Raw genomic sequence first — 15,114 nt, forward strand, 5'->3', positions numbered from 1 at the left:
CCAGCCTCAGCAGGGAGGTTCTGGGTAGCTTGGGCTTGGCACAAAGGATTTTGGGGCAGAAGGAGGGTGCTAGGGCATGGTGACCAGAGCAGCCTGGGCCAGGTGTGCAAACACCTGGTGCCCACTGTCAGTGCCACTGTTGGCCCCATGGAGCAAATACACTGGTTTATTTCTAGAGTCCCTTCCAACCCAGGCAAATGCAGCTCCCTGAGGTCAGAGAGCTGGCTCAGTCACCTAGGAGAGCTCCCCAGCACTTCTTTCTGAACACCCCACCTGCAGGTTCCTGGTGCAGGGCTGTGAGGAGTCATCACTGCTGATGTTCCTGTAAATGGCATTATGGGCACTAAGAATTGCTATTTCCATTCTGCTTGGAAATGAAATCTCTAATGCATCTCATCAGTCCAGCATCACCTGCATGATGCTCCGTGGCTGTTTATATATAGTGTCCCTTATGCTCCATTTTAAAGAAGGCAATTGGATAATCCTACCAGATGTAGAAGTAGAGGAATATTTAAAGAACAGCTGAGAAGTTGGTTGCAGAAAGTCTTATTATAATTTTGCTAAATAGATGGACTTACTGCTTATCAACCTTGCACATTTTAAATGAAAGTATGAGCAATGTTGAGGCAAAACATGGCCAGTAAAGCAGATCTGCTTTTGATGTTCCTAAACAATTCAGTATCTGTAAAGCAGGTTTATTACCCTGCTTGTGTTGTTCTGTAGTATTTGATGGACACATTCATTCTAGAATATACTTCAGCATGTGAAATCTTGGCACAAAGAAGCTGGAAGACAGAAATGGTATTTTTGGTTTTACATTTTGATAAATTCTTTCAATTCCTTACCATGTACAAGTAGCAATATTAACAAATGCATTGGTAGATTTGAGTTCCTTTAAAATGATACTACCTCATCCCCACAAGGTCTGGAGTAATTAAAACCTTGGGAAAATGCCTAAACAAAATATGGTGTAGAAAAAACTTTTGCTGCAAGTCAAACTTTTAAAACAAGTATTTGGTCATTTTAAAAGTCAGTCTGTCAGTTTGTTCTCAAAACCTTTCAGACCATCCACAAGCAATGCCTTAGGAAATGAGTGCACATAGGGCAACCAGCCAGTTAAACCTGGGGCTGGAAGCACATGCAGTATTTACTCAATGTAGAAATAGTTTTTAATTTTGTCCAGAGAAAACCATGAGTAGCCCAAATGTAAAGCAGAGATTTTTTTTTCTTCATGACAGTGTTCATTTCTGTAGTGAGCATTGTTTACTTAATACCTGGAGAAAAGGGGCATTTTGTGCCAGCAGGCAATCAGCAGTTATATGAGTGTATGCACTTAAAAAGCTGAAAGCCTTTTCATTACCAAATGTAAGTTCTAAAATATTTCCAAGTATTTAAATTAAGTTGAGGAAAACTATTTAAGTATAAGATCAGAGGAGAGTATTCCATGATGAAAAATTTGCCCTTTGATCTCAAGGGAGGGATGTATAAATGTACACTGATGGAGACACTGTATTTCTCAAATAAGCTCTTGTTGATATCAGGTGTCCTCCCAATGTTTTTTTGTTAGAGCCAATTTCATCTGGAGTGGATCAAATAAGAACTGTTATGTTTAAGAAGCCCTCCCCATTCTTAGTGGGGTTTTTTTTATATTAGGGATATTTTGCTATATAGGTGAAGTACTTTGTCTTTCATAATGCCTTTAGGTTTTGAACTAGTTGTGTCATCTAACCTGAAATGTCCTCAATTCAAAAGGAAAAAATTTTTCAAAACTCCTCATTAGTCCCTGAGTTCCCAATTTAGCACCTGCCTCACTACTATAAAAAACACAAAATACTTCATTGCCCACCTCTGTACTGAAATAATTCCCAATTCCCTGCACCAAGGAGTTGCATCAGTATAATAAAAAATTGACTCTGTTCTACTGATGTCCATGAGATTGTTTAGGATGTACCCCAACCAAGATTTGGCAAATGTTTCATAAGTCACAATAAAACACCTAGTTTGTCTAGTAAAATCCTGCTTGGTCTAAATATCAGTATGAAGACCAATCTCTGGAGAAAAATTGGTTTAATTTTAACTGACAAACTTTTTTAAAAAGAGAGTAACTGAATGCTCTCGGGAATTTGAAGTATATTTTAATCAGTCTGCACAAAAACTTGGACTCATTTTACTGTAAAATAAAATAGTAGAACTTGCCAAGTCTCTGACTCTAAACCTATTGGTGTAAAATTTTTAATCAAAGTATTTTTGTGGGTAATTCAGGTCTTCTTAAATACACCCTCATTGTAACAGGATCACCATACAAAATCACGCTACTCTTGTGCATGAAAATAATAATAAGCATCTTCACAGTAGTCATAATTGATTGCCTGCCTGTTTTCACTTCTGAGGATTAAAATCCTTTACCCATGAAATGTCGGCACTCATTCCAGGCCAGGGTCAGATCCTACCCTCTGAGTGTTCATCAAATCCCACTAAAGCAGGTGGGAGTTTTGTGGATGCTGGGGGTGCAGGTTTTGGTCCAAAGTGCCTGAATGAAATGTATTACCAATATACTTGGGGAAAAATAACCCTTAGTCCATGGAATAACTCTCAATGGAGCTTTTTCCCCTACATGCATGATCCTGCCCTGTGCAATCACATTTGAGGATCACAGCTCTTGTACCCACCTGGTGCCCTGACTGGGGGATTTCTGTGCTATGGTTCAGACTCAACTTGAACCATGTCAGTACAGCAAACACCACATGCTGACACATTGTTCTCTGAAATTACTTATTTGGCATCAAAAGAAGGGGGCTTAGCAACAAAAACACCCTTCTAGCCTTACTAAATACAATGTGTTTTACAACATTTTCCAAAAATGCATTTGTCCAAATTATCCCTATTTTACTGTCAAATTTCCTGTGATGATTTAGATCTCAATCCTGCAGACAGTTAAGAAATGTGAGAAACACTGTCTCTGTGAGCAGTACTTAGAGCTGTCACCACAGGACCAGCAAAGGGAATTTTTAATACTGAACACTGTTCAGAGACACAGAATGGGGACTTTATTTCTCCATGGGAAAGATGGAATCAATTAAAAGATACAAATTATAGCATCACCATATTGTTGGCAGATAAAGTACACTATCAACACTGGTAGGGGTGACAGTGGTCATTGCAAACACTTAGTGGTGGTGGTGGTGTGAAAAATGGAATGATTGGATCTTTGAAACTAGAGGGTTTGAAAGGATCCTGAACATTTCTTAAAGATCTTGTCACTGCAATTCTGTGTAGCATGACAGAAGTGATAAAACACAGTCTCCTAATGGCAAAGCAATGACAATCAGCCAGTTTTCCAAATCTCCTGGAATGCCCTGGTTGGATAAATGAGTGCTAATGCAATGCTGAACTACTCCACATTTGTGAATTAGTTTGCAATATTTCAAAAATGTCTTTATTTTGGTGGCTGTAGTTAGTTCTTTCAGATATTTTAAGAAAAAAATAAGAAATCTATATATTTTCATTCATGGTACAGATGCTAAACACTTCCATTTAACATCACAGTTACCAGTGGTCATGTTGCCTGTAACAGGATGACCTTCACTTTAATTTTAACTAAAGCTTGTCTTTCCATTCTCAAATTATTGTCAAGCTGTTTTTAATGAAATCATAGAAAAAAAACCAAATTAATGATCTGAGGGGAGTAGCAGTGCTACAGAGAGGCTTCTTGGGATCAAATCCTGTGTTGGTACCTATTTACAAGACCCAGCCATAATTATTTGGGTACAACCACCGCCACCAAGGCAATGCATTTTTGAATGTGTTTGTACCTCTTCACTCCTTGAAGCCCTTGTTGTGACATGAAATTTGATTTGTGAATGCTCCAACTGCATCCAAATGACCAACTTTTATGTAAGGCAGATTTTGTTTGTCGGGAAAGGAGGACAAGTTCTTTAAAAAAGTCCTAACAGCTATGGATACATACCAAAAAAAAATCCAACTCCTTCTTCTTTATCTCCCTTTAAGGCCTGAGTGTTGGGAATATGTTCTATGTCTTTTCTGATGATGGGATCACAGTCCTTCAGCCAAACGAATGTGAAATCCGGAGACACATCAGGCCTGAAGAGAGGATTTTCACAAGTTATGTAAGTCCTGAACCCAGCAGCTACAGCTGACAGCTGGGAAACTTTCTCTTAATCTCTTCAAAGGTTGTTATTGCTAAAGGACCTGTTTGCCACAGGGGTGTTGGAGCTTGGTGGGCTTCATGCAGCATCCCTGAGGTATAGCATCTTCTCTTGAAAATCAGGGGATCCACGTAAGTGCTAAGGCTGACATGGAGGATTTACTGACACACTGCAGAGAATTTGGCCAGTTATCACAAAAGCAAAGATTTTCATTTGTCCTTTTGATCTTTTTACTTATCCATGCCCCAAATTTGTAACTGGGCTTTAGGGAAGGTACAAAAGTCAACAGCAGAGAGTTGTGCACATCATTCACTGGTGCTCCTTTTACTGATGGCTCCATAGGCAAATAAGTGAGTTACTTTGGGCCACTTTCTGCTCTTTGGAAGTGCTTTGCTGTGTTAAACTGCAGCAGGGAGGCAAATAAGAATGCCCAGAAAATGGTTGTGCCATGAAGATCCTCTGCATCTTCTGCACTGAGAGAGAGACTGCACTGCCTGTGTTTGCTGTGGGCACTTTTCTGTCTGCACTGAATTTACCTAACCCTTGCTTTAGGAATTACAAGGACAATTTTTTCAGGTGTCAGAAATGTCAAGCACTGGCTTGTAGGCAGTGGAGCTCAACATGGCCAGTGGGATAACACGTGCCTGGAGGCTCTGAGAGGTCAGTGTTCTCAGTGACCTGTTATGTACTCCTGCACAGGAACATACAGCAGGCATATCCTCGTGAAACTGTCAGTTCTTAAAAAAAAACACAGGTGCTGAAATACACCCAGAAATGCTTTTTTAGTCACTCCTGTCCTTGCTTTCTAATTTTTAAAAGGGGATGTTGAAAATGTGGCTAAAGAATGTGGCTCTTCTTAAAAAAAAGGGCTCAGCCTTGATTTCAATTTTGGGAGGAATCAAAGGCTAGAATTGCTGTCATGGGCCCTGCAGGTTGGGTCAAGATCTTCTTATGAGTCTGTAGTAAGTATTTTCTAAATGTCAATAAATTTGTGGTTGATACTGGGTTTTTTCCACTAGATTTTAATATACCTTAGAAGAAGTCCAGACTGATGCTCACCCCAAGGCTAGTCCTTACCATGGAATTAATGCTATTAAGCCACACCTAAGCTTTACAAAGACAGAAATCCTGTGGTTTCTTTTCTGAAGAACTGTAAATATTGAAGAGGTGGTCCTGGAGAAACAGATTGAAAAGAAAACAGAGAGAGCACTTAAGGAAATCATGTCAGCACATTGGTGTGCATGAGAGGGATTTTTAACATCACTTGGCTGCTCTTCAGAGACATCTCTGAAGGATTCCTACAGATCTCCAAGGACCCTTCCCTTGGTCTAGGGATAACTGACATTTTTTCCTCCCTTTTCCCTTTTGCTATCTTGAATGTTTGCTACATAGACAGTGTCACTACTTTAGGAGTAGATCTACAAAAAAGGTTGCTTCATTTGCTCATAGAGGGCCCAAAAGCAGGTGGAGCAGCTGCAGTTGAGCCCTGTAGCAGAAAGCCTGGTAACTTTTCCCTTTTCCCCTTGGCTTGGGTGGGTGCTGCGTTGTGAGAGATGAGGATGAAGAGGGCAGTGTGAAGGCTGGCTATGTGAATGGCTCCTGGAGGCCCCAGTCTGGGCTTTTGTGTCATCTTCTGGCTTTTAGCATTGATTCCCAGCCTGGCTGGAGGAACAGAAAGGAAAATGCAGACAAGTTACTGAGTCTTTTGTCTTCAACCCTTACTCATGGTCTCCACCAAGACACTCAGCCAGCAGAGCTGTGCTGCTTAGAGGTGACAGCTTTCTGTCCATAATTGTTGCACATGGCGTAGGTCACTTCCAACTCAGGATATTCTATTCTATTCTATTCTATTCTATTCTATTCTATTCTATTCTATTCTATTCCTCCAGTGCAGGCACAATGCTGACATTGTTTTTTGTTGTACCTCCTCTTTCCCTGAACAAGCTCTGATGCAGCTCCAATCACATTTCCCTTTGGTAGATTGGGTCATTATTTAATATTACCCACCACAAGGTCTAAAATCAACAGTTGTGTTCACTGAAATTTATACATGCTCGTTCTCATTTTACCCCATTTCCTCCCCACAGCCTGGTCCCACACAAATGCTCTTTCAAATAAAGTATTTTGACAGAAGGAAGAGCAATAAGAAGTAGCAAACATGCAGAGAGTTGGTGGTGAGACCAAAAGTAACTCTTCAAACTCCTGTGTAGAAAATGAAGACTATGGAAAATATAAAGCAGTGACTCAATTAATGTAAATCACTGTTTTTTCAAAGCACAGAGTGATAGTTCTGTTGCTAATAAATGCTGACAGCACTGCAAGTCTTGATGAACCACAGCATGCTTCAAAAGATCAATCCATAGGCTCTGTGGTTATTTAAATTCAATACAGGTTTGCAGGAGGTCCAGCTGTTTAATGTCATTGCATAGAGCTAGGCTGAAGTGTGGTACCTGATAAATTAATTATTTCATGTTTTCCAGGAAAGAAAGGGGAGAAATATCATCCTAATGGAATCTCCAGGGATTTTTTCCTGCAGTTTACAAGTTTAAGCTTCTTGCTGCTCCAGGCCCTGAACTTGTAAAAATTAAACCTTCTCTTTTTTTAACCCCTCAGGAGGAGATCTGTCCTAGAGTGGAAGGTGAAGACACTCAGTCCTGCCTCTGGGCTTCAGCAGTCAATGTCAGAGACAAGTACATTTATGTGACACAGCCAAAGCAGAACAGAGTAATGATAATTGATATCCAGACTCAAAAAGCCATACAGGTACTTACAAGTGAACACATTATTCACTGATGACAAAAGACTTGATATAGGACAAAAAAGTCAGATCTTTGCCCAGTGGATCTGCTGGGCAAAGATCTGCTGATCAATAAAGAGCTGGGCCTGTGTTGCTTTCACCAGTGGCATCACATGGAGTTCACTGTTCTGTGACCTCACTGGCAGAATAAACTCCTCTGTGGGCTGGAGATCACAGACTCAGGGCTGCCTCTGCAGCCAAGCTCACAGTGAGTCTGGTAAAATAACACTGGGATGAATTCCTGGCTTAGCTGCCTGACCTGGGTTATAAGGTTTGGAAAGAATGCTTATAAATGGAAAGAGCTGGTGTGGGTACAATTCAGGCAGAAATTGGCCCTTGATCTTCTGGCTAGAAGTAACAGCAGAGGATGGAGTGATGTCTACCCAGAAAATGTCACCAAACAGCCACATTTTTCAACTGCTGCTGATCCCCCACTTGATTTGAAGGCAAAGCTGCACAGGGAACATAACAGTGGTGCATGAAAATGCCTGCAGGGAACTGATGTGATCTTTGTCATGTTCATTTGAGTCACTGTGTAAATAACTCTCTCTGGGTTTTTTTAAGTCCTTGGATGTGGACCCATTACCAACCAAATTACATTATGACAAGTCCCACGACCAAGTGTGGGTGCTCAGCTGGGGGGACATGAGGAAATCATCACCCACACTGCAGGTAAGTCCTTACACCTTGGAGCCTTTGCTCTTCCTGGGCTCAGCATCACTGGTAACACACTGGTGGCTGGTGGGTTGCAGGTAATTAGCCACATTTAATGGTCTGGATATAAAGCTTCTGTTTCATTTGCATATCCAATGTGTTTTATTCACCCCTCCTCTGTCCATCCTCACATATTTTTCCTGCTGTTTAATTTGTTTTTGAGCAAATTTTTTGTGCCACAGGCTGACAGCAGGGCTGCTTTGTGCCAAGGTCTGATTTGTTTTAAGACTGGTGACAGAGCCAAGTGCCAAAAAGTTGCACAGCAAGGGCTGGCAGCTGGATGTGAGCAGGACAAGACTGCTGTGCTCTGCAACACTGCTGAGGCACCTCAAATCCTGGGTTCAGTCTTGGGCTCTCACTACAAGACAAACATTGAGGTGCTGGGATGTGTCCAGAGAAGGGCAACAGAGCTGGGGAAGGGTCTGGAGCACAAGTCTGGCAAGGAGCAGGTGAGGGAGCTCAGGGGAGACCTTACCAGTCTCTACAATTCCCTGAAGGGAGGTTGGAGCCAGATAAAAGTCAGACTCTTCTCCCATGTAAGAAGTGATGGGACAAGAGGAAATGGCTTAAAGTTATGCCGTGGTAAGGTTGAGGTTGGTATTAGGAAAAATTTCTTCACTGATAACTTTCTCAAGCCCTGGAACAGGATGCCAAGGGAAATGGTGGAGTCACTGTCCCTGGAAGGATGGAAAAGACCTGTAGAACTGGGACACAGTTCAGTGCTGGGCTTGGCAGTGCTGGGGAAATAGTTGGACCCAATGATCTTAGAAGGCTTCTCCCTCCTTAACAATTATGTGATTCTGTGAGTCTCTCACAGTAAAATGCAAGACAGAAGAAGTAAAACCTCAGGGACAAATTGTGTTATTGGATGTTAGTGATTCCAGTGCAGGGTGCCAGTGATATCTGTGGAACTCCTCCATGCTCAGCACCACCAGACCCACAGTGACACTGGGACACAGCACTGCACATGAGTTTAGACACCCAAATTAGCTTCCACTTCTGCATCACCTTGGCAGATTTACTCTTCTGTTGACAGCACAGAGAACATGGAGAATTGCCATCTAGTGGGGCATTTTTCTGCTGCTGTATGATGTATGACAGAGTTGACACCAGTTGATGGATCTGATTTGATCCATCCAGACATCCCATTCTCTGGTGGTGGCTTTCTGGCGCTTGCTGCCCAGCCCTTCTGGAAGGAGGTGTCACATGAATAGTCCCTCTGCCAGAGGTGTTTGCAGCTAAGTCTACATTAAAGCATTTCCCAGCAGGCAGAGAAAAAGAGGGGCTGTGCTTTCTGACCTAAAAACCAACAAATTGGAGTCTGCATTAATTGTGAGGCTACCCAAGGCTTCTGCTGGGATACTGCCCCATGAAGATGGGATGGGCCATCCTTACCATCCACATGCTCCATCCAGTGCTGACTGTCAATAATAAACACTGGACCAGCTACTCATCACAGGCAATTTTAGGAAAAGATGCCAAAACCAGAATGGAGACATATAAATGAAGGTTTCCAGGGCAGCAACAACAGGTTGTCTCATCTAGGGATGTGAGTTTCCTGTACAGGGTATAAGGAGACAAAATGGGCTCTTTTTACCCTTTCTGACTTAATTTCTTCCATCCAGCTGTGAGAAGTTTCTGTAATTAAAGGAGAGATGGCACAAGCATGTCATTATTAGGGAGAACACACCATCTGCACAGTTGGAAACTTGTTAGAAAGTTCCAGGTCTCAGATAGTCCTTTCTGTTATCTTTATGATGTGCAGTTACACACATAGAGATGAGATTAGCATCATCATCAGCAGATCCTTTCTTTTTTCTGACCTTCTTTCCTAAAAGATGGGCAGTGACTAATTGGGCAAAGTTCCTCCTTAAAACCTGCAGTGTTCAGTTGCAGAAATGCAATAAAATACCTTCTTTTAATGAAGATGCTGCTGCAGAGGTTGGTGTAAATTTCCTCTCCTCTGGAAGTCAGGGATTTATCAAACTGCCTGTGCAGCCAGCTAAGGGGATGCTGTTGTTTGGCCATTACTGGCTTGTTGGAAGCAAATGTCTGGCTTCTTGAAAGCACTGTGCTAGGCTGGGCATCCTTCTTGAGCAATCTAATTGGAAGAAATCCAAATGGCATGACCAGAACAGCTGTCTGAAATAAACCTTTTAGGGATTTAGCATGTCTTTCATGAGTTATGTAGCTATAAATTCAAAGCAACAACTGCTGCAGATTAGAGCAGCAGAAGGTCCTAATGAATGGACTAAAGTCATCTTAAACCCAGCAAACAATTTGAGCGTTTAACATTTTAATTTTTGAACACTTTTCCTTTCTGGAGCAGTGGAGGAGCTGAGTTCCCCTGTCCATGGAGATCTGTGCTGTGCTGGAGGACAGGACCAGGGGACAGCCAAAGGGAGCTTCTTCACTCCTCCCTGGACTTTATATTGATGGATGAACAGTTTTTCTCCTTCAAAGTGATAATTAACTGCCGTGAGTTAGTGTTTGATCCTTCAGGGTGGTAAATTATCCCTGTTCATTTAAGTGAGATTAATAAATATGACCATGGAGTAAATGTTTACTTTAGACAGTGAGGGATAAATTATTATGGTTCTACTGTTGTCATACTGCTTCAGCTCCTGCTTGACTGCTCTTTCTCAAGATGTAAACAACTTATAAGAGTCAAATTGTGTACTTACCTTACAAATGTCATGCCTCAAATACTGTTTGCTTGCACACCTTTTCAAGACAACTACACCAAACAGTGTTTTGAAATCATTAATCAGTTGAGTCTACTAGAGCCTGGAAGGAGCCACTCTGTACCGTGCATGTCTCTAATCTGTATTTACCTTTCTGCCTTACTCAGTGCTTATCCTGTGCTCAACCTTGTGTGTATTTATTGTAGGTGATTCCAGAGGCAAGCACTGGAGAAGATCCACATGTTATCCACACACCCTTTGAAGGAGTGGAAGATTTTTTTATACCACCTACAAATCTTATTATTAATCATGTTAGGTGAGATATTCTTTTAATGAATAATAATGGTGACCATGCTGCTCCTTTCTCATAACCTTAAAGCACTTTACAGATATGAATGAAGAAATGAATGAGTGAATGAATGAGTGAATGAATAAATGAATTTGTGATGAACCTTAACTACATTCATCCCCATTTTCACACATGAAGTGGAGAAATGGTTGAGGAAATTGCCAGTAGTTATTATCTCTCAGCTAATCAGTAAAACAGTAAGAAATAGGCCTGGACTTCCCTTAGACCATGCACAGGCATTCAAACCTCACCTTAGTCAGCCATCCCTCCTTGCAGCTTATGGCACACTGCCCTGGCTTACTTGTGCCAGGAATTTGATAGCCCAAAAAACACCTTCCTTGCCACAAAACTGTTACACATCTGAGCAGAAATCTGTGTCAAGGATATATTGCTTGAACTGGTAAAAATGTACTCTGCCTGAAGCATAAAATGTGGTTCTTTCACATGCTCCCAACTTGTTCAAGTATTGAATCTCTGTGTGAGCTTTATGGCTGGAGCAGAAAAATTGTATGCCCTGCAGATTAGAAAAAACAAACGTCCATGAACTATCAGTTTTGAATGTTAATGTGATGTAGTGGTTAATGAGGTTGTGTAACTAACATACTAATAACCTGGAGTAATACTGGCTGCTTCCCAGCAGGCACAGGAAGCCTCCCATTAACATTATCAAAATTGATGATAACTGCACAGCAATTTATACTATTATTTCCATGTTATAACAACTGTTTAACCATCTTCTGTCCTCTATATAGTTTAACTAAGTTAAACACTCAAAAACCATAATGTAACTCATTACAGTCATCTTAGGTTTCCTGCAGGAAACACCGAGAGAGAAGGGGTTACACTTAAATGATTATATGTTGAATCTGTTCCAAAATAAATAATTTTGCCTGCTGAAACACTAAATAATGATGCATGCCTCATGGCTGTCATTTGTAATTTCTCCCTACTTCATATTTCCAGTTTTCTTTCACAATTTCATTATGGCTAATAGTAGTGCTGGAAGGTGAATGACTCTGCTGAATGTTAAAGCCTGAGCTGAGAAGGTGAGAACTGGATTCAAAGACAGGAAGGTGGAACAGTTACACATTTTTGTTTGTTTAATTGTCCTTTTGCTTCAGTGTGATTAGTTGGCTGAAATAATAAATATAGATTACTGTCCATAGTTTTCCACATGCAAAGCTGGAGATGCTGTCCCTGATTTCCTGTTGCATTTGTTCAGGGCCAGTTCTTTGTCTGTTCTCTCTCACCCTCAGCACAGAAAAACATAATTGCTTGCAGGCTAATGAGACTCATTGGGATGATTTTCTAAATTCTCCACTCAGAAACAATAAATGGCAGTACCAGCCTTTCCCAGGAAGGTGAACATTTAAGCAATTTCTTCCACTAGCCAAATAATGTTTGTATGCAAATACTCCTGCATATGTATTTCAGCTGCCTCTTATTTTAGATGGATATCTAGAAATATATCCATTTTTATTAGTTCCAAGGGTAGACTGTTGTCTATTAAAAACTCTCTAAGCACAAGGTTTGCTTTGAGATTTCAGATCACAGATTTCATGAAAGGGCTGAGCTTCTTCTGCAACTGTGGGCACATAAAATATATCCTGACCCACTTCTTTAAATGGAAGTTTATGATAAGGATAATTTCTTAAGTTCTTCAGGCATTTGGCCAAGTATTAAGGAAGTCTTGGGGGGAAAAAAAGAGCTGTAAGGGAAAGCACTTTTTAAAGTGTACTTAAAATTCATTCATCCAGGAGAAATACAAGTGTCATATCCAATTTCCACACACACAGTGCACTACGACTCTCCACTGCAGATACTTTGTGAAGCCTCTAATGGATGTGAGTATAATGGGGAAATGAAAGGCTTAGCCCAGTGATTTTCATGGGATCACACACTACACTGGCTCATTCTTTAAAAGTGAAATCATTGCTGACTGTCTCATTGACAGATGGATTAAGAATAAAGAAATAAACCTGGTGTTTCAAGCAAAATATGTATTTTCTGCACAGAAGCACGTTGTTCTCCACATTTCACAAGGCAATTTTACATCTTCTGAGGAAGACATACAACACTAAGCACTCACTTCATTTCCCTCTGTCTGCATTGAATGGATGAAAAGATAGTTGATGTAAAATTAGTTTTTGTAAGTCAGTGTCAGTGAATCCAGTGGAACACAAGCAGGCTGTTTCTAAGGGCTCCCTCTCAAATTAAGCAGAAACCTTTCTTGGCTATTCTTAACCTTTTCTTGTCTTCAGCAAAGGTCAGATGTGCTGCAGTATATATCTTTTACGGAACATTTATCCTCTGCTCACTGTTTTTTGCCCTGTCTTGAGACAGAAAATGAAGACCCCTTATCTTCAGGGCACCCTGGTTATGTTCCTCAAGAAATGTTTTGCACCTTCCCTGGGCTGGCAGGATGGTTTTTAAGAGTCTGCTCTGTGCCACAGCCTTGCCATCTCCTGCAGGGGCTCCCAGGCACCACGGGTACCAAACACACACCACAGCTTCCCTCTGGTGCTGTCAGTTAAGAGATGAGATTAGATATGGTCTTCATTCAGTGGTTATGCATTATATTGTACACATCTATACTTATTATATATAATTACTCGTAATTATTTATTACTTATAATTATTTATTTATTTATATAATTACTCTCTGGCCCCAACCTGGCAGCAATATGCTTTGTATTGAATGCTTTTCTATTTTGGGATTGAATGTTTGCATATATATTGAATTTCATGACTATAATCTCAGACAAATTAAGTACAAACCCTGGTCAGCGTTAGCCTACTGAACACCCAAACCTTGATTTCACTTCTATAGAAATTGGTCTTCCCAATAAGTTCCCAATAAGTTCCCAATATAAAGCTGCTGTTTCATTTGCATATCCCAATATTTTGTGCCCAATTTTTAAATCCCAAAAGAGGATTTCAGCTCTTGAAAATTCAAACAGCTAAGCAAATGTTCAAATTTCCAGGATCAGGTTGCTGATTTGAACTGATATATATCCCTCCTTCTAGGATGTTTTAAAAGCACTAAAACAAGACATTTCTTACAAAAAGAGACAGCACTATTGGACACGCTTCCAAAACCAAGAGAATAAAAGGTCCCCAACTCTTCTGACTGTTGTCTTTGCTCAAGCATGTCACCACGTCTCCAGAGGTGACCTCAGTGCCTTGTTTTCCGTTTCAGGTTTGGCTTCATTTTCAACCATTCCAAGCACGTGGTCCACAAGATTGACCTGGAGACTGTGACGCACATCAAGACCATCCACCTCAAGGCCTACGGCTGTGTGCCTCAGGCCATGGCCTACACTCACCTGGGTGGTTACTACTTCGTGCAGTGCAGGAGGAGCCGCCCCGGGGCCGCCTCTCTGCAGCTCATCATCGACAGCGTCACCGACGCCGTGGTCGGCCCCAACGGCCGCGTGGCGGGCGCGCCCCACGTCTCCCCCGACGGGCGCTACCTGGTCAGCGCCGACCGCGCCAGCAGCACCATCACCGTGCAGGCCCTCACTGTCCGGGGGGAAATCAAGTTGATTCATGACTTGAAAACAAACATACACGTGTCCGATCTGACATTTCAGCCCTCTTTCACTGAAGGCAATCAGTACTATATATACGCTACTTCACATTTGCAAACAGATGTGCTATTTGTGGAGCTGTCAACGGGGAGGATGAATGTACTGAAGAATTTAAAGGACCCTATCGCGTCCAAAGACTGGCCCTGGAGCAGCTACAACAGAATTATGAAAGACAGTGGATTATTTGGACAGTATCTCATTACACCAGCTAAAGATTCGTTGTTTGTTATAAATGGGAGGCAAAATACGTTACGCTGTGAGGTTTCAGGTATAAGGAGGGGTAACACAGTGGTCTGGGTTGGGGAGGTATGAAAGGGCAGTAGCAGTGGAGCCTTCGGCAGGCAAGGACCAGTTGGACCTTTACACTGCAGGAAATGAGCAGTAGCATTGTATATTTTTACACTGGGAAAACAAAAAGACAAAAAAACGCTGTATAGGCTTCATGGTACAACACTGGTCTACTTGCAAGTTTTATAATATAAAGTATGCTCTGCTAATAGGAAGTGGTTTTGAAGGGATATTTTTTATTTGTGGGTATGATTTCTGGTTATGAGAAAAATGCTGGGAAGCAAATAATATCTCCACTGAGATATCATACAAGCCGCGAAACCTAATAATTCTGTAGAACAAAACAGATTTTGACTTTCCATACTGAGGAGCTTTTATGTTCTGTCCTAACATCAGTTTTCTTCCCTGTATCCCTTGCCTGTTGGCTGCACTGACTACCCCACCCCAGCACAGGAGACAGCAGCAGCGAGGACTATTCACATTTGAATATTCACCTTGGGATGATGAGGGAAAGTAAACATCAGAG

At 41.4% G+C, this 15,114-nt stretch overlaps 1 protein-coding gene across 5 annotated transcripts in view; it reads left to right on the forward strand.

Annotated features, from left to right (window-relative positions):
- The window catches only part of FSTL4 (follistatin like 4), a 206,673-nt gene extending 191,870 nt beyond the window's left edge, over positions 1-14,803 (forward strand). For all 5 annotated transcript variants that reach the window (XM_054642959.2, XM_054642960.2, XM_077186351.1 and 2 more), the window contains 5 exons: positions 4,009-4,127; positions 6,780-6,929; positions 7,528-7,635; positions 10,568-10,677; positions 13,910-14,803. In XM_054642959.2, coding sequence (XP_054498934.2) covers positions 4,009-4,127; positions 6,780-6,929; positions 7,528-7,635; positions 10,568-10,677; positions 13,910-14,612 — 1,190 coding nt within the window. In that variant the 3' untranslated portion in view covers positions 14,613-14,803. The remainder of the gene's footprint in view (positions 1-4,008; positions 4,128-6,779; positions 6,930-7,527; positions 7,636-10,567; positions 10,678-13,909) is intronic.
- The last annotated feature ends 311 nt before the right edge of the window (positions 14,804-15,114 follow it).

Source organism: Agelaius phoeniceus, chromosome 15, assembly GCF_051311805.1.
Source record: "Agelaius phoeniceus isolate bAgePho1 chromosome 15, bAgePho1.hap1, whole genome shotgun sequence".
Taxonomy (NCBI): Eukaryota; Metazoa; Chordata; class Aves; order Passeriformes; family Icteridae; genus Agelaius; species Agelaius phoeniceus.